General features: G+C 44.2%; 1 protein-coding gene across 1 annotated transcript in view; it reads left to right on the top strand.

Moving 5' to 3' along the window:
• sh3pxd2aa (SH3 and PX domains 2Aa) overlaps positions 1-23,485 on the top strand; it is a 528,636-nt gene that overhangs the window by 191,579 nt on the left and 313,572 nt on the right. The window contains exon 5 of the mRNA XM_041210524.1: positions 13,130-13,221. Coding sequence (XP_041066458.1) covers positions 13,130-13,221 — 92 coding nt within the window. The remainder of the gene's footprint in view (positions 1-13,129; positions 13,222-23,485) is intronic.

Genomic DNA, 23,485 nt, shown 5'->3' with positions numbered 1-23,485 from the left:
ACCATGGCTGACAAGGGAAGTCAGGGACAGCATAAAAGCTAAAGAGAAAGCTTATAATACGGCGAAGAGCAGTGGGAAATCAGGGGATTGGGAAGCCTACAAAGACCAACAGAGGACAACTAAAAAAGAAATAAGGAGGGAGAAGATGAAATGAGGGTAAACTAGCCAGTAATATAAAAGAAGATTGCAAGAGTTTTTTTTAGATATATAAATGGTTAGAGAGAGGCAAAAGTGGACATTGGGCCACTAGAAAATGATGCTGGAGAAGTAGTAGTGGGGAACAAAGAAATGGCGGAGGAACTGAGTAGGTACTTTGCATCAGTCTTCACGGTGGAAGACACGAGCAACATCCCCAAAGTTCAAGAGAGTCGGGGGGCAAAGGTGAGTATGGTGGCCATAACCAAGGAGAAGGTGCTAGGAAAACTGAAAGGTCTGAAGGTAGATAAATCACCTGGACCAGATGGATTACACCCCAGAGTTCTGAAGGAGATAGCTGAAGAGATATTGGAGGCGTTGGTGGTGATCCTTCAGGAATCACTGGAGTCATGGAGGGTCCCAGAGGACTGGAAAATCGCTAATGTAACCCCCCTGTTAAAGAAGGGAGTGAGGCAAAAGATGGGAAATTACAGGCCGATTAGCCTGACCTCGGTCGTTGGTAAGATTTTAGAGTCCATTATTAAGGATGAGATTTCAGAATACTTGGAAGTGCATGGTAAAATAGGGCAAAGTCAGCATGGTTTCATCAAAGGGAGGTCATGCCTGACAAATCTGTTAGAATTCTTTGAGGAGGTAATGAGTAAGTTAGACAAAGGAGAGCCAATGGATGTTATCTACTTGGACTTCCAAAAGGCCTTTGACAAGTTGCCGCACAGGAGGCTGCTCAGTAAGATCAGAGCCCATGGTGTTAGAGGCAAGGTACTAGCATAGATAGAAAATTGGCTGTCTGGCAGGAAGCAGAGAGTGGGGATAAGGAGGTCCTTCTCAGGATGGCGGCTGGTGACTAGTGGAGTTCAGCAGGGGTCAGTGTTGGGTCCACAACTTTTCACTTTATACATTAATGATCTAGGTGAAGGAACTGAGGGCATTCTGGCTAAGTTTGTAGATGATACAAAGATAGGTGGAGGGACAGGTAGTATTGAGGAGGCGGGGAGGCTGCAGAAGGATTTGGACAGGTTAGGAGAATGTATTCCATCTGCCACTTCTTTGCCCAATGTGGGGAAGTGTGAGGTCATGCACTTTGGTTAGAAGTTTAGAGGCATGGACTATTTTCTAAATGGGGAGAGAATTCAGAAATCTGGAGTGCAAAGGGATTTGGGAGTCCTAGTCCAGGATTCTCTAAAGGTTAACTTGCAGGTTGAGTCGGTAGTTAGGAAGGCAAATGCAATGTTCTCATTTATTTCGAGAGGACTAGAATATAAAAGCAGGGATGTGCTGCTGAGGCTTTATAAGGCTCTGGTCAGACCACATTTAGAATATTGTGAGCAATTTTGGGCCCCGTATCTCAGGAAGGATGTTCTGGCCCTGGAGATGGTCCAGAGGTTCACGAGGATGATCCCAGGAATGAAAGGCTTAACATGTGAAGAACATTTGAGGACTCTGGGTCTATACTCGATGGAGTTTAGAAGGATGAGGGGGGGATCTGATTGAAACTTACAGAATACTGAAAGGCCTGGATAGAGTGGACGTGGGGAAGATGTTTCCATTAGTAGGAGGGACTAGGACCTGAGGACAAAGCTCAGTGTAAAGGGAAGCAACTTCTTTAGCCAGAGAGTGGTGAATCTATGGAATTCATTGCCACAGAAAGCTGTGGAGGCCAGGTCATCGAGTGTATTTAAGAGCGAGATAGATAGGTTCTTGATTGGTAAAGGGATCAAAGGTTATGTGGAGAAGGTGGGAGAATGCGGTTGAGAAACTTATCAGCCACGATTGAATGGTGGAGCAGACTCAATGGGCCGAATGGCCTAATTTCTGCTCCTATGTCTTATGGTCTTATGGTCTGAGCCACTCGTGAGCCACGGATTTGTCTCTCATTGCATTCCCCTGAAGAACCATCTCCCCCAGCAGTAGCCAAAACAGAAAATATGTTAGAGAGGGAGATGGACCCAGGATACTCCTGTACTGCTTGCCTAGCAGTTTTACTTTGCCTGGTGGTCACCCATTCCCTTTCTGTCTGTGCACTCCAACTGCGGTGTGACCACCTTACTGTACATGCTACCCACAAAGACCGCATCCTTGCAGATGCTGCACAGTGTCTCCAGCCCGGAAACGCAGATTTCAAGTAGCTGCAGCTGGATTTTCTGCACATGTGATTGCCCTGGACACTGGAAGTGTCCTTGACTTCCCACGTTGCAAAAGAGGAGAATTCCACTTGGCCATGCTGCCCTGCCATGATTTACCCTGAAATTACTCCCTTTACTTTCTCCAGTTTAGAGAATATTAAGGACAGAAGAAATGCTTACTAGGTCCTACTTACCAAGGTTGCCACTCTTCTTACTGAGGAAAAGTAGAAAATGAAAGGATGCCTCTTTCCCTCTCTCACCAAACTCCAGCTGAAGCACTCTAATGCAGCCCAAAGCAACAGTCCAATGCAGACAAAAGCAGCATTGTAACTCTTTTGAGTGAAAACAATTAAACTAAATTAACAAAATCAGGGACAAAGCAAAAGCAGCTCCTTAAAGGGAAAACAGCACTGTTGATGGCCTGCTTTTATGCTGTCTGATTCTAGCTGCTGAAAACCTGTTTAAGCCTGTTATCTAATTAACTAGCTGCAGCTGCAAGCAGAATCTGTCTAACCCCTGTTTTAAAGCTGGACTAAAACTCACCTCCTCCTCACCCAAAGGGCAACTTTAAGTTAGTTGCTAAATTAAAGAAAAATTAGAGTTTAGATAGAAATTAACCTTTAATCCTTGAATGTCCCTATCTCTCCAAACTCCAACTTAAGCACCCTGATGCAGCCCAAAGCAGCGCTCCAGTGCTTCCCTTTCCTTCATTGACTTCCTTGTCTCCATTTCTGGTGACATACTGTCCACCAATATTCATTACAAGCCCACCAACTCCCACAGCTACCTCACTACACTTCCTCTCAGCCTGCTGCTGTAAGGACTCCATCCCATTTTCCCAGTTTCTCCACTTCTATTGCATCTGTTCCAAAACCATGCTTCTGACATTTCTTCCTTTATCAGGAACCGAGATTCCCCCTTACTGTGATTGACAGGGCCCTCAAATGTCTCCCACCCATCTCCTGTATATCTGCCCATCTCCTCCCTTCTAGAAGCATGATAATTCTCCCCTTGTCCTCACCTTTATTTCCACCAGCCTCCACATTCAAAGGATCATCCTCTGCCATTTCCACCAACTCCAACATTGTGCCACAACCAAACCCACCTTCTCCTCACCTCCCCTGTCAGCATTTCGTAGGGACCATTCCCTCTGTGACACCATGGTCCATTCTTCTACCACCCCCAACATCTCACCCCCTTTCCACTGCAACCTTCCCATGCAATCGCAGTAAGTATAACACCTGCCCCTCTACCTCCTCCCTCCTCACCACCCAAAGCCCCAAACACTGCTTCCAAATGAAGTAGTGCTTCACTTGCACTTCTTCCAATTTAGTCTATTGTATTCGCTGCTCACCATGCAGACTGCTCTATATTGGGGAGACTAAACACAGACTGGGTGACTGCTTTGTGGAATACCTTCGCTCAGTCCACAAGCATGGCCAGACTTTCCTGTTGCTTGCCATTTTAATTCACTATCCTCCTTTCATTCTCACATTTCTGGCCTTGGTCTGGCTGCAGTGGTTCCAGTGAAGCCCAATGTAAACTGGAGGAACAGCACCTCATCTTCTGATTAGGCATATTACCGTCTTCCAAACTTAACATTGAGTTCAACAACTTCAGACCATAAACTCTGTCCTCCATTTTGATATTTTTTCCCAACCTCCTCCCCCCACAGGGCCAGCCTGTTACTTGTTATGTTCTGCTTTCGGAGAGCACTGACCCTTGTTCTGCTATTAACACAATCTGCTATCTGACCTTTTTTATGCCACTATTAGCACCTGCCTTTGTCTTTAACACTATCATCACCACTTCCTTTGTCTTGTGTCCATGACACCTTTGTCAAATCTCTCTTGAGCTCCTACATATCCCTGACTTTCCATTTTGCTCCACCTGCCCTCTCTTCAAAGTCTAAAACCCATCACATTTCTACCTCCCTTCATCTCTGAAGATGAGTGACATGGACTTGAAACGTAAACTATGTTTCTCTCTCCACAGATGCTGCCAGACTTGCTGAGTTTTTCCTTCATTTTCTGTTTTTACTTCAATGATACTATAATTGCTCTCCAGAACCCTGTAGTGAAGGAGAGCAGATATTAGTTGTTGCTTTGCAATGATTTCAGCAGGTAGTGGACGTTAGCCGAAGTGGCTTACTCCTGTTCGTATACCTATATTGTTAGACATTAGGCATGGGTGGAAACAGTTTTGCCTGTGACATCCCTATGCTTTGATGGTTTGACCATCATTGTCTAATTGCACACACAAATGACAAGCAATTATGTCAGCAGTTTGGAGTTTCCTAGATTTTAATGAAACACGGCTCTGTAAGGAGTTACTGTCTTCAGGAGAGTGAAGAAAATAACACTGTATTCTTTGCATGATTCCACAACTCAGTGGAATCTACAATACAACACTACAATTTCAATAATTACAACATTTTCCTCAAGTCCCCTCTAAACATCCTGCCCCTTACCATAAATCTATGCCCCCTGGTTATTGACCCCTCCACTAAGGGAAAATATTTCTTCCTATCTATGGCCCTCATAATTTTGTACACCTCAATCAGGTCCCCCTGAGCTTCCTCTGCTCCAAGGAAAACAATCCCAGCATATCTAGCCTCTCTTCATAGCTGAAATGCTCCAGTCCAGGCAACATCCTGGTGAATCTGCTCTGCACCTTCTGTAGTGCAATCACATCCTTTCTATAATGTGGCAAACAGAAATGCACACAGTACTCCAGATATGGCCTAATTTACGTTTTATACAGATCCATCATAACCTCCCTACTCTTGTATTCAGTGCCTCGACTAATAAAGGCAAATATCCTATATCCATTCTTAACCACCTTATCTAGCTATCCTGCTGCCTTCAAGGATCTATGGATATGCACACTAGGGCCCCTCTGATCCTCTGTAATCCTTAGGGTCCTATCATTCATCGTGTACTCCTTTGTCTTGTTAATCCTCCCAAAATGCATCCCTTCACATTTGTCAGGATTAAATTCCATTTGCCACTGTTCTGCCCTTCTGACCAGCCTTTCTGTATCATCCTGTAGTCTAAGGCTTTCCTCCTCACTATTTACCACACCACCAATTTTTCTGTCATCTGTAAACTTACTGATCATACCTCCTACATTCATGTCTAGATCATTAATGTACACTACAATCAGCAAGGGTCCAAGCACCGAACCCTGTGGTATGCAACTTGACACTGGCTTCTAGTCACAAAAACAACCTTCGACCATCACCCTCTGCCTCCTGCCTCTAAGCCAATTTTGGATCCAATTTGCCAAATTGCTCTGGATCCCACGTGCTCTAACACTCTTGACCAGTCTGCTATGGGAGACCTTGTCAAAAGTCTTACGGAAGTCCATGTAGATTACACCAACTGCACTACCCTCATCTACACACCTAGTCACCTCCTCGAAAAATTCAATCAAATTTGTTAGGCCTGATTTCCTCCTGACAAAGCCATGCTGACTATCCCTAATTAATCCCTGCCTCTCCAAGTAGAGATTAATTCTGTCACTCAGAATTGTTTCCAATAGTTTCCATACCATTGATGTTAGACTCACTCATTGATGTTAGACTCATTTATTCCCTGGTTTATCCCTACCACCCTTTTTGAATAATGGTACCACATTACTGTCCTCCAGTCCTCTGGCACCTCTCCCGTGACCAGAGAGGATTTGAAAATTAATGTCAGGGCCCCTGCAATCTCCTCCCTTGTCTCACACGGTAGCCTGGGATATATCTCATCTGGGCCTAGGGATTTATCCACTTTTAAGCCTGTGTTACAATCCCAGCTGAGGCTACCCCTGGACAAGCCTGGTCCCGGAATAGAACCCAGCTTTATAGATCCTAACTTTTATTTGTTTGTATAGATACATGGAGAGTAGCTACTGAATAGAGTCACAGGAGTCAGCTGATGAACTTTTAACAAAAGAATAAAACATTTATTAAACAAGAAAAAATGAACCATATTAGAATACTCCTTCACCCACAGCTATACCTTTACAGATATATACAGATTTGTAAGGGTAACACAAGTTACAAAAGCTATCTGATACTCAAATGTACATAGTAAGCACCCAGGCCATGTAAACGTATGGCAGCTTGTGGTCAGACATACCACACTCTGACCTCAAGTGACAGATGCTACCTTACCAGATGCTATGGATCTCTCCTCAGCTCCCCTCAGATGCTTGCCACACCGTGAGCCAACTAGCCTCACTGAATTCCATCCTTCACACGAGGGTTTTCAATCCCCACTCTCCAAGACCTCGCCTTGGAATTTTCTCCCAAACCAACGCTTTCTCTCAGATGTCTTCCACAAGGGTTCACCTCCAAGGTTTCAAATTCTCCTTCTGATTTTCCTCTTCCCTGAGTCACCACAAGCATTCAAGCTGCCTTCCATACACTCTGTCTCCCTGACTCAATTGTCAACAGTACACCACTGCTTCACATGCCCATAGCAAAGAGCTACAGACCTTCAGCTGTCTCTTTGGACCTTCCTGCCTCTTGCAAGCTGTTTTCACTTTAAATCTGCTTTCTGCAGCTTATGTCTCTTTAAATATGAAGTTTGGAGCCTTTCTCTCTGCGCATCACTCTTAACTTCACTTAACAGGACCTTTTCCAGGTCCCTGTCCTTCCTTTGACTAGAAGGTCATTTTTGGACTTCCTCTTCTCCTGGACTTTTGGGGTTTTCCTTAGCTTGGGCCTTGCTACCTCTCCCCTTTTAGGCTGCTTCTGCTTCACAGCTGTCTTCAGCCAATTAAACTCAAACAGCTTCCAAAACAAGCTGCTGTTTTCTATCTGTGGGAGGGACCTGTCTCGCTGGGCTCCTGTTGCTAGGCAACAGTCCATTCCTTCTTCCCTTGTATATTTACTTTCTCTTTAGGGGTCGTTAAACTCCTCATTAGAAATGCAGGTGGCTTTTTAAAAGTGAAACTAAAACTCAATTTGACCTTTCTTGACACAGATTCAGAAATACAAATCAAACTTAAACTTTAAAGCTAAAACTCATTCCTAACACCCACAAAGACCAATACAACTTATTATAACTATCTCTATCTCCTAACAGCCCACTAAAACCACTAATACCTCCTCCCTCTCAATGCTAATTTATTCAAGTATATCACAGCCCCCCTCCCTGATTTCTATACCTACATCGTTCATCTCTATAGTGAATGCAAAGTACTAATTTAACACCTCACCTACGTCTTCCGGCTCCTCATACAGATTGCCACTAATGGGCCCCACTCTTTCCCTCTTGCCCCTAATAGACTTATAAAATGCCTTTGGATTTTCCTTTATTTTACTCTCAAGTATTTTTCCATGTCCCCCCCCCTCTTTGCTCTCCTAATTTCTTTTTTAAGTAGCCCCCTGCACTTTCTATGCTCCTTTAAGGCTTCCGCTGTTTTGAGCTCTTGGTATCTATTATAAGCTTCCCTTTTTCTCCTTATCCAATCCTGAACAGTCCTCGACATCCAAGGTTCTTTGGACTTGTTGGTCCTACCCTTCACCTTTACGGGGCCATGTTGGCCCTGCACTCTCAGTATTTCCTTTTTGAGTGACTCCCACTGCTCTGATGTAGATTTTCCAAGTAGCTTCCCCCAATCCACTTGGGCCAGATTCTGTATTATCATATTAAAGTCAGCCTTTCCCCGATTCAGAACCTTTATTTCCAGTTCATCTTTGTCCTTTTCCATAATTACCTTAAATCTTACTGAGTAATAGTCACTATCACCAAAATGCTCCCCCACTGACACTTCTTCTAATTGCCCGGCTTCATTCCCTAAAATTTAGCCCAGTATTGTCCCCTTTCTTGTAGGACTCTTTATGTGCTGGATTAAAAAAAGCTCTCCTGGATACATGTTAAGAATTCTGCCCCCTCTAAGCCTTTCACACTTTGTCTATCTCAGTTAATATTGGGGAAGTTGAAATCCCCCACTATTATTACCCTATTACTTTTGCATTTCTCTGAGATTTGCCTACATATCTGCCCTTTATATCTCTCCCTGACTGTTTGGGGTCTATAGTACACTCCCAGCAATGTGATTTCCCCCTTTTTGTTTTTAAGTTCTACCCATATGGCCTCATATGGGTAGAACTTCCTAAGATATCCCTCCTTTATTGCAGTAATTGACTCCTTGATCAATATTGCAAACCCACCTCCTCTTTGACTCCCGGTCTCGCCTGAAGATTCTATACCCCGGAGTATTGAGCTGCCAGTTCTGCCCCTCCCTCAACCATGCCTCCATGAGGGCAATGATATCATGTGTTAATCAGCACCCTCAACTCATCTACCTTACTCTCAAGACTCATTGCATTAAAATAAATGCCATCCAGCCTTGCCCTGCTCTCTTGTGCCTTAACTTGACTATATATGCTCTGCCTTCCGGACTGACTTGGTTTTTGTTCTATACCCACCTGTGCATCACCCCCTACTATACCTCCACTCCATATCCCATTGCCCTCCCAAAGTAGTTTTAATACCCCCCAACAGCACCAGCAAACCCACCTTCACCAGAAATGGACCCAGTGATCCAGGAATCTAAAGCCCTCCCTCCTGCACCAACTCTTCAGCCACACATTCATCTCCTCTATTCGACTATCTCTGAACTCATTAGCTTGTGGCACCAGGAGTAATCTAGAGAAATCTTTGAGGTTCTGCTTTTCAATCTGTTAGCTAGCTCCCTAAATTCTTGTTGCAGGACCTCATCCCTCTTTCTACCCATGTTGTTGGTACCAATGTGAACCATGACCTCTGATGGTTCGCCCACCGCCTTCAGAATGCCTGCAGCCGTTCAGTGACATCCTTGATCCTGGCCCCAGGGAGGCAACACCATCCTGGAGTCACATCTGCGGCTGCAGAAACTGTACCCCACACTAATGAGTCTCCTACCACTAGTGTTCTTCCTCTATTTCTTCTCCCCACTTGTGCAGCTGGGCTCTGGCTGCACTCCCCAGAGGAACCGCCACTCTCACCATTTTCCAACACAGAAAAACTGGCCTTGAGTGAGATGCAATGTGGGGCTTTCCTGACTACCTGTCTGCTGCCCTTCATCTGACTAGTTGGTGATCACCCATTCCCTCTCTGACTGCACTTCCTTAAGCTGTGGGGTGACCACATCTAAAAACGTGCTATCCACGTAACTCTCAGCCTTGCGGATGCACCGCTGTGTCTCAACTGACGCTCAAGCTCCGGAAACCTGGCCCTCAAGCTGGGCAAACTGGTGGCACTTCCTGCACGTGGTCATTTAAAAAATTAATTCACAGGATGTGGGCTTCGCTGGCTGGCCCATCCCTAGTTGCCCTTGAGAAGGCGGTGGTGGGCTGCCTTCTTGAACCGCTACAGTCCATGTGGTGTAGGTACACCCACAGTGCTGTTAGGAAGGGAGTTCCAGGATTTTGACCCAGTGACAGTGAAGGAACGGCAATATATTTCCAAGTCAGGATGGTGAGTGACTTGGAGGGAAACTTCCAGGTGGTGGCTTTCCCTTCTATATGCTGCCATTGCCCTTCTAGATGATAGTGGTCGTGGGTTTGGCAGGTGCTGTCTAAGGAGCCTTGGTGAATTCCTGCAATGCACCTTGTAGATGGTGCACACTGCTGCTACTGTGTGTCGGTGGTGGAAGGAGTGAATTTTTGTAGACGTGGTGCCAATCACATGGACTGCTTTGTCCTAGATGGTGTTGAGCTTCGAGAATTGTGGGAGCTGCACTCATCCAGGCAAGTGGAGTGTATTTCATCACACTCCTGACTGGTGCCTTATAGATTGTGGACAGGCTTTGGGGAGCCAGGAGGTGAGTTACTCGTTGCTCGATCCCTAGCCTCTAACCTGTTCTTGTAGCCACAGTATTTATATTTCTAGCCCAGTTCAGTTTCTGGCCAATGATAACCCCCAAGGATTTGATGGTGGGGGATTCAGTGATGGTAATGCCATTGAACATCAGGTGGCGATGTTTGGATTGTCTCTTGTTGGAGACTGTCATTGCCTGCCACTTGTCAGCCCAAGCTTGGATATTGTGCAGGTCTTGCTGTATTTGGACATGGATTGCTTCAGTATCTGAGGAGTCGTAGAAGGTGCTGAACATTGTGCAATCATCAGCGATTCTGACCTTATGATGGAAGGAAGGTCATTGATGAAGCAGCTGAAGGTGGTCAGGCCTAGACACTACCCTGAGGAACTCTTGCAGTGATGTCCTGGAGTTTGAGATAACTGACCTCCAACAACCACAACCACCTACCTTTGTGCTAGGTATGACTCCAACCAGTGGAGAGTTTTCCCCTTGATTCCCATTGACTCCTGTTTTGCTAGGGCTCCTTGATGCCACACTCGGTCAAATGTTGCCTCGATGTCAAGGGCAGTGACTCTCACCTCACTTTGGGAGTTCAGTTCTTTTGTCCATTTTGAACCAAGGCTGGAATGAGGTGAGGAACTGAGTGGGCCTGGTGGAACCCAAACTGGGCATCAGTGTACATGTTATTGCTAAGCAAGTGCTGCTTGATAGCACTGTTGATGACCCATTCCATCACTTTACTGATGATGGAGAGTAGACCGATGGGGCGGGAATTGGCCGGGTTGGATTTATCCTGCCTTTTGTGTACAGGGCATACCTGGTCAATTTTCCACTTTGCCGGGTTGATGCCAGTGGTATAGCTGTACTGGAACAGCTTGGCTAGGGGTGCGGCAAGTTCTGGAGCACACGTCTTCAGTACTATTGCCGGAATATTGTCAGGGCCCATAGCCTTTGTAGTATCCAGTGCCTTCAGCTGTTTCTTGATATCATGGGGAGTGAATTGAATTGGCTGAAAACTGGCATCTGTGATGTTGGGGACCTCCAGAGGAGGCTGAGATGGGTCATCTGCTCAGCACTTCTGGCTGAAGGATGTTGCGAATGCTTCATTCTTATCTTTTGCACTGCTGTGCTGGGCTCCTCCATCATTGAGGATGTGGATATTTTTGGAGCCGCCTCCTCCAGTGAGTTTTTTAATTGTCCACCACCATTTACAACTGGATGTGGCAGGACTGCAGAGCTTAAATCTGATCGGTTGGTTGTGGAATCGCTTAGCTCTAGCTTTCACTTGCTGCTTATGCTCTTTGGCACACAAGTAGTCCTGTGTTATTGTTTCACCAGGTTGACACCTAATTGTTAGTTATGCCTGGTGCTGCTCCTGGCATGCCCTCCTGCACTCTTCATTGAACCAGGGTTGATCCCTTGGCTTGAGGTAACGTTAGAGTGGGGGATATACTGGGTTATGAGGTTACAGATTGTATTCAAGTAGAATTCTGCAGCTGCTGATGGTCCACAGCACCTCATGGATGCCCAGTCTTAAGCTGCTAGATCTGTTTGAAATCTATCCCATTTAGCACGGTGGTAGTGCCACACAACATGATGGAGGGTATCCTTGATGTGAGTGACTTTGTAGCGCTCACTCCTACTGATACTGTAATGGACAGATGCAACTGCAGCAGGCAGGTTGCTGAGGATGAGGTCAAATATGTTTTTCCCTCTTGTTGGTTCCCTCACCACCTGCCGCAGACCCAGTCTAACAGCTATGTCATATAGGGCTCAGTCAGTAGTGGTGCTACCGAGCCACTCTTGGTGATGGGACATTTAAGTCCCCCACCCAGAGTACATTCTTCGTCCTTGCCACCCTCAGTGCTTCCTCCAAGTGGTGCTTAACATGGAAGAGTACTGATTCATCAGCAGAGGGAGGGCGGTACGTGGTGATCAGCAGGAGGTTTCCTTGCCCATGTTTGACCTGATGCTATCAGACTTCATAGAGTCTGGAGTCAATGTTGAGGACTCCCAGGATAACTCCCTCCTGACTCTATACCACTGTGCCGTCACCTCTGCTGGCTCGGTTCTGCTGGTGGGACAGAATACCCAGGGATGGTGATGGTGGTATCTGGGACATTATCTGTTAGGTATGATTCTGTGAGGATGACTATTCCGGGCTGTTGCTTGACTCATCTGTGAGACAGCTCTCTCAATTTTGGCATTAGTCCCCAGATGTTAGTAAGGAAGATTTTGCAGGGTCGGCAGGGCTACGATTGCCGTTGTTGTTTCTGGTGCCCAGGTCAATACCAGGTGGTCCATCCGGTTTCATTCCTTTTTTGTGACTTTGTAGTAGTTTGTTACAACTGAGTGTCCTGCTGGGCCATTTCAGAGGGCACGTAAGAGTCAAGCACTTTGCTATGGGTCTGCAGGCACATGTAGGCCAGATCAGATAAGAACGACAGATTTCCTTCCCTAATGGACATTAGTGAACAAGATGGGTTTTTACAACAATTGACAATGGAAGCTGATCTCATTGCTGCAGATTGTATTGCCATGGGGCAGATTGTGGATAAAGATATACCAAAGAGAGTTCTCTGAAATAAAAAGAAAATGTTGGAAACATCAAATCAGGCAGCATCTGTCAAGGTAGAAAAAGAATTCATGTTTCAGTTTGATGACCTTTCATCAGAGCTTAAAGAGGGTTCTCTGATTGTTCCCTGGGTACATTGCAAACTTCCCTAGATATTTGGGTAAGTGAAAATACTTTCAGGAACATGGTGGGGGTGGGAGCACAGTAAGTGGGCTATAACTCACCAAAACACACAAGCCAAAATATTTGGAGTTTATAAGATGTTCTGAAACTCCAAAATGTAACACAGACTTCCAGTTTAAATCAGTAAGCCGAAAGATACCTGTTTTATCTTTTTCTCAGAAACTATAATTTCAACTTTGCTTAGCAATGAGACAAGTATCGTATCAATATTTGTAATATTGTGATGAATGTTTGTGTGATTATATATTGACTTTGCTTTAGTATGTAACTCTCCTTATTTAATCCTCTCTAGTCTCTGGTCCGACTGCCATTTCTGATCTCTCAATGTGATGAAGTACTCCGATTTTTCGAGCCTCGCCCAGAGGATTTGAATCCACCAAAGGAGTAAGTACACAGCAGAAAGCTGATGAACCTTAACTGGCGTGTGCTGATAGATGAATGTGAAGTGCACTCAAGTCTCTGGTATAATTTGATGCTGAGCCAACGTGTCAAGGTTCTAGTAAGGTTAGAGATTAGAAACTGGTTGAACATATGGGAAGATGGATGGAAAAAGACTAGCTGCTTCATCGAGACACTCTCTTTTGGTCAGGGTGAGTCAAATGCAAACCCCAGTAGCTGCACAGTTGTTAGGTTGTTTGGTGTCTTACCAAAAAGTCTGCAGGCTTTTATAGTTAAACATAAAACACAAATCATTTATTGATAACCCATAACTATATACATATCCAAGATACAGCCCTGCATGGGTGCTGTCTCCATGCTGGTTCTTTGCAGACTCGACTCTCACAGTCTACCATCATGTGACTCTCGACATCACAATGTGAAGATCCCGCATTAATCCTTGCTCTGCCCGACTACCCTTGTACTGCACCTCCCCTTGAGTGCTTACCCAAATATATTTACAACGTAATCTTTACTTGCTACCCCTTCTCAAGTCTCTGACTTTATAAATTCAGATGGCTTGGAGGCTTGACAATTCTTCCAGATCTTGTTCTGTCACATTTGGAAGAATGGTAGTCTCAACTGCTTTGAATTGACTTTGTTAGTTTGATGTTGAAATTTTAGTACTCTGTGATTGCGGCACTTGTTCCACCTCCATGTGATTTGCTTCCTTTGCGTTTATGTACTCCTTTGAGTTCCGTTTCTTTTTATCAACAGCCCCGGTTGCTTTGTTTGGACATCGTGGGTTTGTTCCGTTTCTTCCGAAGGGAGTGCTCACTCTGTTCGTTCCTAGAATGGGTTCAGATTTTCTTTTTCCATGGGGTCCGCCATGTTCTTGCTGGACATTGATTTTTTAAAAACGGACCTTTCATTTTCACTTGTTTCACAATTTCAGCCATCTCATTTTTCCACAACGCAATAGTTTGTGTTTCTGGATCTGTTGTGGACTAAAAATTGATAGAGATTGAAAACTGTAATTCATCAACTGCTCCTACCAGTATGGAACTGGGTCCTTTTTCATTTAGAAATTTCTGCGAGACTCCTCCGCAGTATTGAGGAAGCGCTGTACTATTGGAGGTGAGACTTACTGAGGCCGAATTACTGTCTCAGGTGGATGTGAAAGGCGTTCAAGAGGTAGGAATAGTCGAGACTTTCCCTGCAACTGACATCGCAGATTACCTGATTGTTTATCAGTTTTGTTTGTAGGATGTTGGTTGAAAATTTTTGAAAAAGAGGCCAATAAGGCATACCACCAGCATGTGACAGGGATTGGAGGTGTTGATAAACACCCAGTGTTTTTCTTCTAGTTCTTTGATTTTCAGCATCGTAATGACATTTTCTGATCTTATTTCTGTCTTCTTTTTCTCCGCTTGCAGCAGAACTTTGTCATTGTCCTTCATTTTGGTTTCATTGTTGGCCAGGTCTGTCACTGGCGAATTCTTACCTTGTTTCAGTTCTGTAATTGTACTACTCATGGTTTCGTCATCTGCCTGCAGCTTGAAAAGTTCTACGGCTTGTTTCAGGGTTTCATATTTTCCTTTCAGGTGGTTCTTCACCTCTTCAATCTCTTTTTTGTATCTCATGGCTTCCTCCGGAATATTGAACATTGCTGAGTCTTCTCTGCCAATTGGTTTCTTAGTTCGTGCAGAATGTCATTAAACTAATTTTGCCTCTCTTCATTATTTCTGGAGGAAAAGCCTTTGACCTGAGGGATCCTTATTGCATGTAAAGGTCCTTCAACAGGTTTTCCTTTTTTTTGTGAAGTTCAATTGCTTTGCCTTGAGTTTTCTTGTAATTCAACAGAGTCTCCTCGGATTTCTCCTGCTGTTCTTCCATTTTGCTGTTCAAGACAGCCTTCATTTTTTCATGCTGCAGAAGGATTACATACTCCTTTTTCATTTGATCTTGAAGGACGATTAGCTCTCTCAGCTGTTTATTTTCTTGTTGATCGCGTGCCAGCTCTGTGCTTCAGTCCATTGCTTTGTCGCTACCAATGCAGCTTTTTCCTGAAGTATTATTCAACATCTTTTTTAGCTCATGTTTATCCAGAGATATGTATTGATTCTTCAAAGAATCTTTCAGGGCAGCGACTTCTTTCAGTACCTTTCTGCCTGCAGTTGTACTTGGCTATACTTCTGGTTGAGTTCTTCCAGCTTGGCTTTGATACAAGCATTTTCCTGTGGAATAGCTTCATTTTCTTTTTTCAGGTTTTGTATTTTTGGGTTACCTCTGATAGCTTTCCTTCATTCACAGCTCACCCCATGCTGCCACCTGCTGTTGCAGTTTGGGTAATTGGTCGGCATTTTCTAAAAGCTCTATTTTTAAGCCTTTTGACTGAACCTCAGCCTGTTCTTTCTTCTGCACTAAACTCTTTGGCTTGTGCATTTCATTGCGCTGACGTGGTTTGTGACCATCTTGTGACTTGCTTGAGTATTGCCTCCTCGGCCTGGGGCCTCCTGCCTCCCTCGGCCTGGGGCCTCCTGCCTCCCTCGGCCTGGGGCCTCCTGCCTCCCTCGGCCTGGGGCCTCCTGCCTCCCTCAGCCTGGGGCCTCCTGCCTCCCTCGGCCTGGAGCCTCCTGCCTCCCTCGGCCTGGGGCCTCTTGTCCCTTCAGTGCTTTATTGTGATGTTGTAGACCATTTTTTAAGGTCTGTGCTCTCCACAACTTGAGAGTTTAAAAAATTTGCCAAATGTGGTTGAGGATTCATCTATACCTTGTCTTAGGATTACTTCATCTGCTAATACACCAAACAAGTATAAGCACATATTAACTTTAACTTTTTCTGATTTCTTATTTGATCTTGATGTACTCCTGTAATTTAAAAAATGTCTTCTCCAAAACTCCCAATTTTGGTCTGGTTTGGTTTTAGCCTAAATTGGCCTGGTAACTTTCATTTACTATCCATGGCTGTTCTTTTTATAGCAGGTGAGCTCCTCTTTAAATTCTTTTTTGTCTTGAAGATTGCTCTGTAGTTGCCCTTTTTTTTCTCTCTCTGTTCTTCCGTAGTTTATCAGGTTTTGGCAGGCTTCCACTTTGCTGACGGGGCCGTTTTTTTTTTTCAAACTAATCGATTCTCCAGAAAATTTCAAAACCAGCCGTTTGGGTCAGCTACCTGCCCCTCCAAGCCTGGGAAAGTAATTGGAAGGTGGTTTCTTAAACCCTGCCTACTGTTTTTAAAAACTTTTTTCCTTCAGTCCAGCTCAACCGCCACATGTTATGTGGACTTGCTGCTGCAGCAATCTTGTGACTGCACCCTGGATGTGCTGATTCTGATTACTGCCTATTTTAAAAGGTAATCTCAACTTTTTGACTGTATTTTGCTCACCTTTCTTGTGATCTGGCTATGTCTCTTGACTCTGCATTCACTCGGGTTCTTCTTTTCATCTACACAGTGGATTTTCCTGCTACCTCTCAGCCTTTTTTCCCTTTTTTGAATTTTGCTCAGTTTCTTTTTGATATCGCTAGTCCCTTGACTCTGCATTCGATCAGGTCACCACATGCCCTCGTGGAGTCCTTCAGCCTCCATGTCTGCAATGGAATTTTTTTAAGGCGATCTCCAACTGTGTCTTCAATTTCGGTCCACTTCCCTCAGGTCATGCTTCAGTTTCTTAACTTCTTCAGGCTTTGAGATTCTGAGTCCCTTCTCCAGGTTCTCTTGGATTTTGAGGTCTATCTTTCACTGCCACCATGTTGTAAGGTTCTTTGGTGTCTTAGTAAGTGGTCTGGAGGATTGTACGGTTAAACATAAACCATTCAGTGGTAACCCATAACTATATACATATCCAAGATACAGCCCTGCAAAGGTGCTGTCTCCATGCTGGCTCCTTCCAGACTCTACTCACACAGCCTATTATCATGTGACTCTCTACATCACTACGTGGGTGGGCACTGTTTCCCCAGTCCCACATTAATGTTTGCTCTGCCCGAACACCCTTATACAACATGCACTCACTGTGGAGCTTTGTTATCTCCTGCAAAAATAGATCGAAAGTCCCTAGAATAAGTTGGCAAGCATTTTTGGAAATGCCTCTCCAACCCCCAAAGAGTCAAAAACAAGCTTTTAAAATTGTTTTCCTGGATGTGGGCATGTTGGCAGGACATGTGGAATAAAGTCCAAGAAAGGTGAATTGATTCAGGGCTATTTAGAACCTTTGGGCCAAAAGTTGGATCAATGAGTTTTGAGAAGGGGCTGGTAGCCAAACTAGTATTAGCACTTCAATGGGAAATTAAGGGGAAGATGTGTGGGAACAGGTGATGTGAGAGAGAAAGCCATAAGAGAGTAATCATCCATATACCTTGATTAGAGTGGCTGAGTGGTCTATCCCTGCCCTGAATTCTGGGCATTCAGCATCTGCATCAATTAATTCCCTAGTGAAGTGAAACTCTGATGCAGAGAGTGAGGGGCTCAGGGTACGGGGAGCTCGGAGTGCAGGCGTGCGGTCGGGAGGTGGGTCAGGGTGCGGATGGTGCAAGGTGTGGGTATATGAAGAGCAACAGAGAGGTGGTGTGTGGGGAACATTAGCTGAATCATGAAGCCTGGGGGCTCCAGGTAACGGGCCTCATGTCACAGCTGGAGGAAAGTTGCATGGGTTGATGTGCGGCTACTGCTAATGTCACATTATAAATATGTCTCTCTAAACAGCTGGAAGCGTCTTTAGGAGGGTTTGGAGGAGAGGTAAAATGTGGGCTCCACATTGAGGTAAATAAGCGCAAAATGCTCACCTCAAAGGCTGCCTTCAGGAAAACCAATCTTGCAATGGGATCTCAAGCTGGTGCTATGTCCCTTATTTGCAAATGCAAAGGGCCTGGTGAACAATGACGGTTTTTCTTTACTTTCCCAATAAAATAGGCCATGCAATTCTGGCAAAACCTTCAACAGAACCTTCCAAACCCCCGACTACTATCACTAAGAACAAGGACAGTAGGCGCATGGGAACACCACCACCTGCAAGTTCTCCTCCAAGCCACACACTATCCTGACTTGGAACTACATCATCGTTCCTTCACTGTCACAGGGTCAAAATTCTGGAACCCCCTCCCTAACAGCACTGTGGGTGTACCTACACCACATGGACTGCAGTAGTTTAAGAAGGCAGCTCACCACTTTCTCAAGGCGTTAGGGATGGGCAACAAATGCTGGTCTTGCTAGTTTGCTCTCATCCTATGAAAGAATAAAAATAAATGTGCATACCTAATGTATTGGAGACTTAGTAAAGCATTTAGCATCTGAATTCATATGCCTTTAATAATTTACTCCTCCTCAGTCACAACTGTAGAAGCATATTATTGGGACAGTTTTTTTCCATTTCTCATGCATTTTCTGCAGCTGTTTTAAATGATATTGAAAGCTTGTGCAGAACCAAAGGGAATGTTTTTATTATGGCTGATGCACACTGGAAAATAAGTTGATCCAACTCAAACCCATGATAGCTTACAGACAAGAAAATCTTAGATGCAGAGGTGAAGGGCCCAGTGCCTTGAAACACTGTCCTGTCATTGATTTGCCAACTGTTACTTGAACGTTTACAGGTAAAACCTGTTCTCTAAGGCCAGCTGTTCCTTTTAAATGTGACATTCATGAAGTCACAGTCTTTGACCTTGCTGCCTGACATAGTTTAGTTGATGTAATGAGCACCACACACTCCTTCAGCAAATGGCACCTGCAGTCCATAGTCAAACATCAGCCTTCACTGAAATTTTGGATAAATCATAGAATTGATAAGCACAGAGTAGCCAGTTAACATGAACATTGTAAAACATGGCTGCTAACAGAGTTACAGTTAATTTGTAAAATTGAGATAATAACAGTTTGGAATTTGTAAGGAAGTTGCTAACAGGATATTCTGCTAAAATTATAGTCATGAAGTTTGGTCCTTGGTGATTAGTATGAATGAGAATATCAAATATATGGAGTGTGAATTCTATATAATGTGTGTGAATGCTGGAGGATCCCTGAGATTGGAATCACTAGAAAGTATAAATTACTGTGCAGTAATAATGAAAGGTTCTTTAATTTAGGATTCTGCAGAAATTTATCATTGTACATAATGCAAGATGACACCGTGTAAAATGGATATCATTCACTCCATTTTGCTTGCATCTCTTTTATAAAGAACTCAATATTTACAGGACATAGAAACATAGAAAAAAGGAGAGTAGGTTATTTGGCCCTTTGGGCCTGCTCTGCCATTCAGCATGATTATGGCTGGTTTTCTATCTCAAAGCCATACCCCGCTCTCTCCCCATACTCCTTGATGCCTTTAGAGTCCAAAAATCTATCTATTTCCTTCTTAAATATATTCAGTAACTTGGCCTCCGCAGCCTTCTGTGGTATGATCTGCCAGTCTTTGGGGCATGTGGCCTACATACCTAACATCACATTGAAATTCATATACCACATTACTCATTTGTGTGATAGGCAGAACGTCTTTTTGGCTTGACAGCAGCATCCTGTTAGTGGCCAATATCACTCATGTTGCTACTGCGTAGTAGCAGCGTGCAACAGCTAGCTTCACCTATTGCTCAAATTTTTGAGATACCTTACCCTTCCAGGGTAATCTGAGGTAAGACTGGGCACTTTTCAGGGCTGCAAGTGACGGTCTTAGGCCCATTCATGAATTTGTGTGATATACAGTGCAAAATGATCTGGTCAGGGTAGCCATTATCCTACAGGATGCCTTTGATGCGCTCTTTTTCAGCATCAAGCTTGCATGGTTAACAAATGGCTCGGGCCCTATTTACAAGGTTACTGGTAAAATCAATCTTATAGCGTGTGGAACTGTAAGAATTCCAATGCGTATATCGACCAGTGAAGGTAGGTTTGCGGTAGACTGTGGTGAAGAACCCCTGGAAGATTTCTCAACTAATACATCAAGGAAGTGGAGTTCATTTGACTGCTCCATTTCAAAGGTGAATTTGAGCACAGGATGTAGCCCATTAAGACGTGTAAGGAAATTATTACATGCAGCTGCAGATTTAAATATAGTGAACGTATCATCCGCATATCAGAAATAAGTGAGGGGTAGGAGCTTGGGTGTCATTCCATCAAAGAGACATTTCTCATGGGACCCAACAAAGATGTTTGTGAGAGCTGGACCCAGAGGGGATCCTATGGCAACACCATCTATTTGGGTATACATGGTGTCATTAAAGCTGAACTCAGCTGTGCGAGTTGCCGAGTTCATAAGTTCAGTGAATACTGATTGATGGACTTGTGGCGGGTCCTAGGTCATCATGATATAGTGCTGCAGCGCAAATATCTATGGCTTCCTTAAGTGGAACATTGGTGACTAAGCTAGCAATGTCAAATGACCACATGAACACAGCATTGCTATTGATATGCAAGTGCTGTATGGCCTTTGTGTATGTAGAAAACTTGCTCAAAGCTGGTTGTAACAATTCACCCAACCTTTTGATCAATTCATGTTGTGCGGAAACAGTCATAGGTAAGATAGGTCTTAAAGGGACATCACTTTTGTGTGCCCCTGGGCAGCCCATAAATATGCGGATGCAATGAGCCATGAGGAACACAGGTACATGGCAACGATCTCTGGACAAAAGGTGTTTGTGGTAAAAAGGCATAATAACCCTCACGAGGCAGTTGAAGTGTAACTTGGTATCGGAGAGAGATGAAGCTGCCTTCATTCCTAATGGTGTGGACTCGATGGCTGTGACTCTTCTGCTGTGTTTGACAATCATTTTTCCGTCGTGTGCACACAAAAAAATGCTGAGACTATGAAGCTGTTATGTATGTTGCGTGGCAGCTCATTGCTCTTACACAAGTTGTCAAGCAAGCATTTTTTAGCTTACTTTTGAACAAGGCTATCCAATCCTGTTGAGCAACAGGTCCAATGGATATGAATTTGGGCCCATTATTAAGAATTGTGTGTATTTTGTTGATATAGTCATGCTTGTTGGGGATGACTAATTCTGTCTCTTTGCCAGGTTTACTGATGTGTATGTCCGGGTTGGTCTTAAGCCCCTGCAACACTAAGGCGTTCGTGTTGCATGTGAAAGTCAGACAGGCTGTTTGGAATCCTGCAATGTGCATATGCTAGATCAGTTAGGTGCGCTTTCAAGGATTCAGCATCTTCAGTGGACGCTGGTTTGTGGTGGGTTAATTGGGAGTGGAGGAGTTTGAACTCTGCAAATACCTCTTTCTGTATAAATTGTTGTTTTCCCCTCAGCCCTCCTAATGAGTGCTAATTTAAAAGCTTTGACATGTCTCTTTTTTCAGCAATACTCAAATTCTGTACTACCCAATGACAATATGTAGGAATGCTGTTTAATAATGTGAATATTGCAGTCCCTGGTGCAATACCAGGTCATGAAGTTACAGATTGTGGTTGAATATAGTTTTGCTGCTGATGGACCATAGCTCTTCATGGATGCCCAGTTTTGAGCTGCTAGATCTGTTCTGACTCTATCCTGTTTAGCATCGTGGTAGTGCCACAGAACATGATAGAGGGTGTTCCCAGTGTGAAGACGGGACAGTAGCCATTCCTACCAATGCTGTCATGGATGGATGCGTATGCGATAGTAAATTGATGAGGACAAGATCAGGTAGGTTTTTTTCCCTCTTGCTGGTTGCCTCACCACCTGCCGCAGGCAGATATGCCCTTCAACAGAGTCAGTGGTGGTGCTACCGAGCCACTCAATGATGGGAATTGAAGTCCCCTACCAGTTTATATCCTGTGCCGTTGCTACACTCGGCACTACTTCCAAGTGGTTTCAATGTGGAGGAACACAGATTCATCAGCTGAGATGGGGGTGTGGTTGGGGGTAGGTGGTAATCAACAGGAGATTCCCTTGCCAGTGCTTGACCTGCTTTTTCCCCCCCCAAAATATACTTTATTCATAAAATTTGTAAAAGTACGTTACAAAACATTTCAACTTGAAAATTACCAAATGTGATAAAAATTTGATTTGTCTCCATAAAGTATGTTCCACTCTTAGATGCCTCTATACAGTTATATTTACAATATACATTCCATGTCAGGCATACAGCCTGAAGGCAAAAACATTTCAAATGGAAAAATTACAGCAAGTGCAGAAGAATTCAACTTTTCTTGTACAGCATGTTCCAATCTGAGGTGTCTCGATACAATTTCAATGCACTTAATATTCACAATATTCATTCCATGTCAGGAATACAGCCTGAGGGGTTCTACAAATTTTTCAGCCTGTCAGTGTACTATGGCTGAAAAGCCTTAGGCAGTGACCTTTCCCAGTTGCGACTCTTTGACTGCTCAAAAGTGAAAACAGCGCGGAGAGAGAGTGAATAATGAGTGGGGGAGAGAGACAGAGGCCTCGCTATCAGCGGCAGGGGCGAGACCAGCTCTGGGTGAAAACAGCACGAGAGAGAGTGAATTAAGAGAGAGGCAGAGGCCCACTATCAGCAGCAGGAGCGAGAGCAGCTCTGGGTGAAAACACCGCGTAGAGAGTGAATTAAGAGCGAGGAAGAGAGAGACAGAAGCCCCCCCCAAATCACCGATTCAAATCAAAACTGGGAAAAACCAAAGAGTGACAGGAGAGCAGGTAGGTGATTGGCTGGTGACTATTTCAGCTTTTAGCTTCGTTTTAGATTTAAGTTAACAGCTGAATAACTATCACTTGTTGATTATTATTAAATTAGTAACTTAAGGATGGGGGGAAATTAAATAAATAATAAAAGTAAAACAATAAAAAAGAGTGAGAGTGGAGTGGCTGTATAAAGAGTGGGAGTTTACCTATGAGGGAGTGGAATGGCTGTATAAAGAGCAGGAGTGGAGTGGTGGATAAAAAGCGGGAGTTTATCTGTGAGGGAGCAGAGCGGCTGTATAAAAAGCGGGAGTGGAGCCCCTGTATAAAGAGCGAAGCAGTTGTGTAAAGAGCGGGAGTTTACCTGTGAGGGAGCGGAGCGGCTGTATGAAGAGCGGAGCGGAGTTTACCTGTGAAGGAGCCGGTTCTCACCCAGACACTCGGCAGTGCTGGAATTCAAAAGGAGTGACGTCAGGGCAAGGGATTGGTAGGTCGTGGGTAAATTGTTTTTTTTTCCACTTTAAAGTGACATTACAGAAGGTTAGAGTCTCAGCATTTGTTTTTTTTAAGAAAAATTAAATAGTTTTCAACTTGACTTAAATTTAAGGAAATAGTCTTTTAATTAAAAACAAACAAAAAGTATGGCAAGGGAGCTCAGTTGTACAGCCTGCAGAATGTGGAAATTCTTAGAC

This window comes from Carcharodon carcharias, chromosome 17 (assembly GCF_017639515.1).
Source record: "Carcharodon carcharias isolate sCarCar2 chromosome 17, sCarCar2.pri, whole genome shotgun sequence".
In the NCBI taxonomy this organism is placed as follows: domain Eukaryota; kingdom Metazoa; phylum Chordata; class Chondrichthyes; order Lamniformes; family Lamnidae; genus Carcharodon; species Carcharodon carcharias.
Note: the sequence above shows the minus strand (reverse complement) of the source record. Positions and strands in the feature narration are given on the sequence as shown.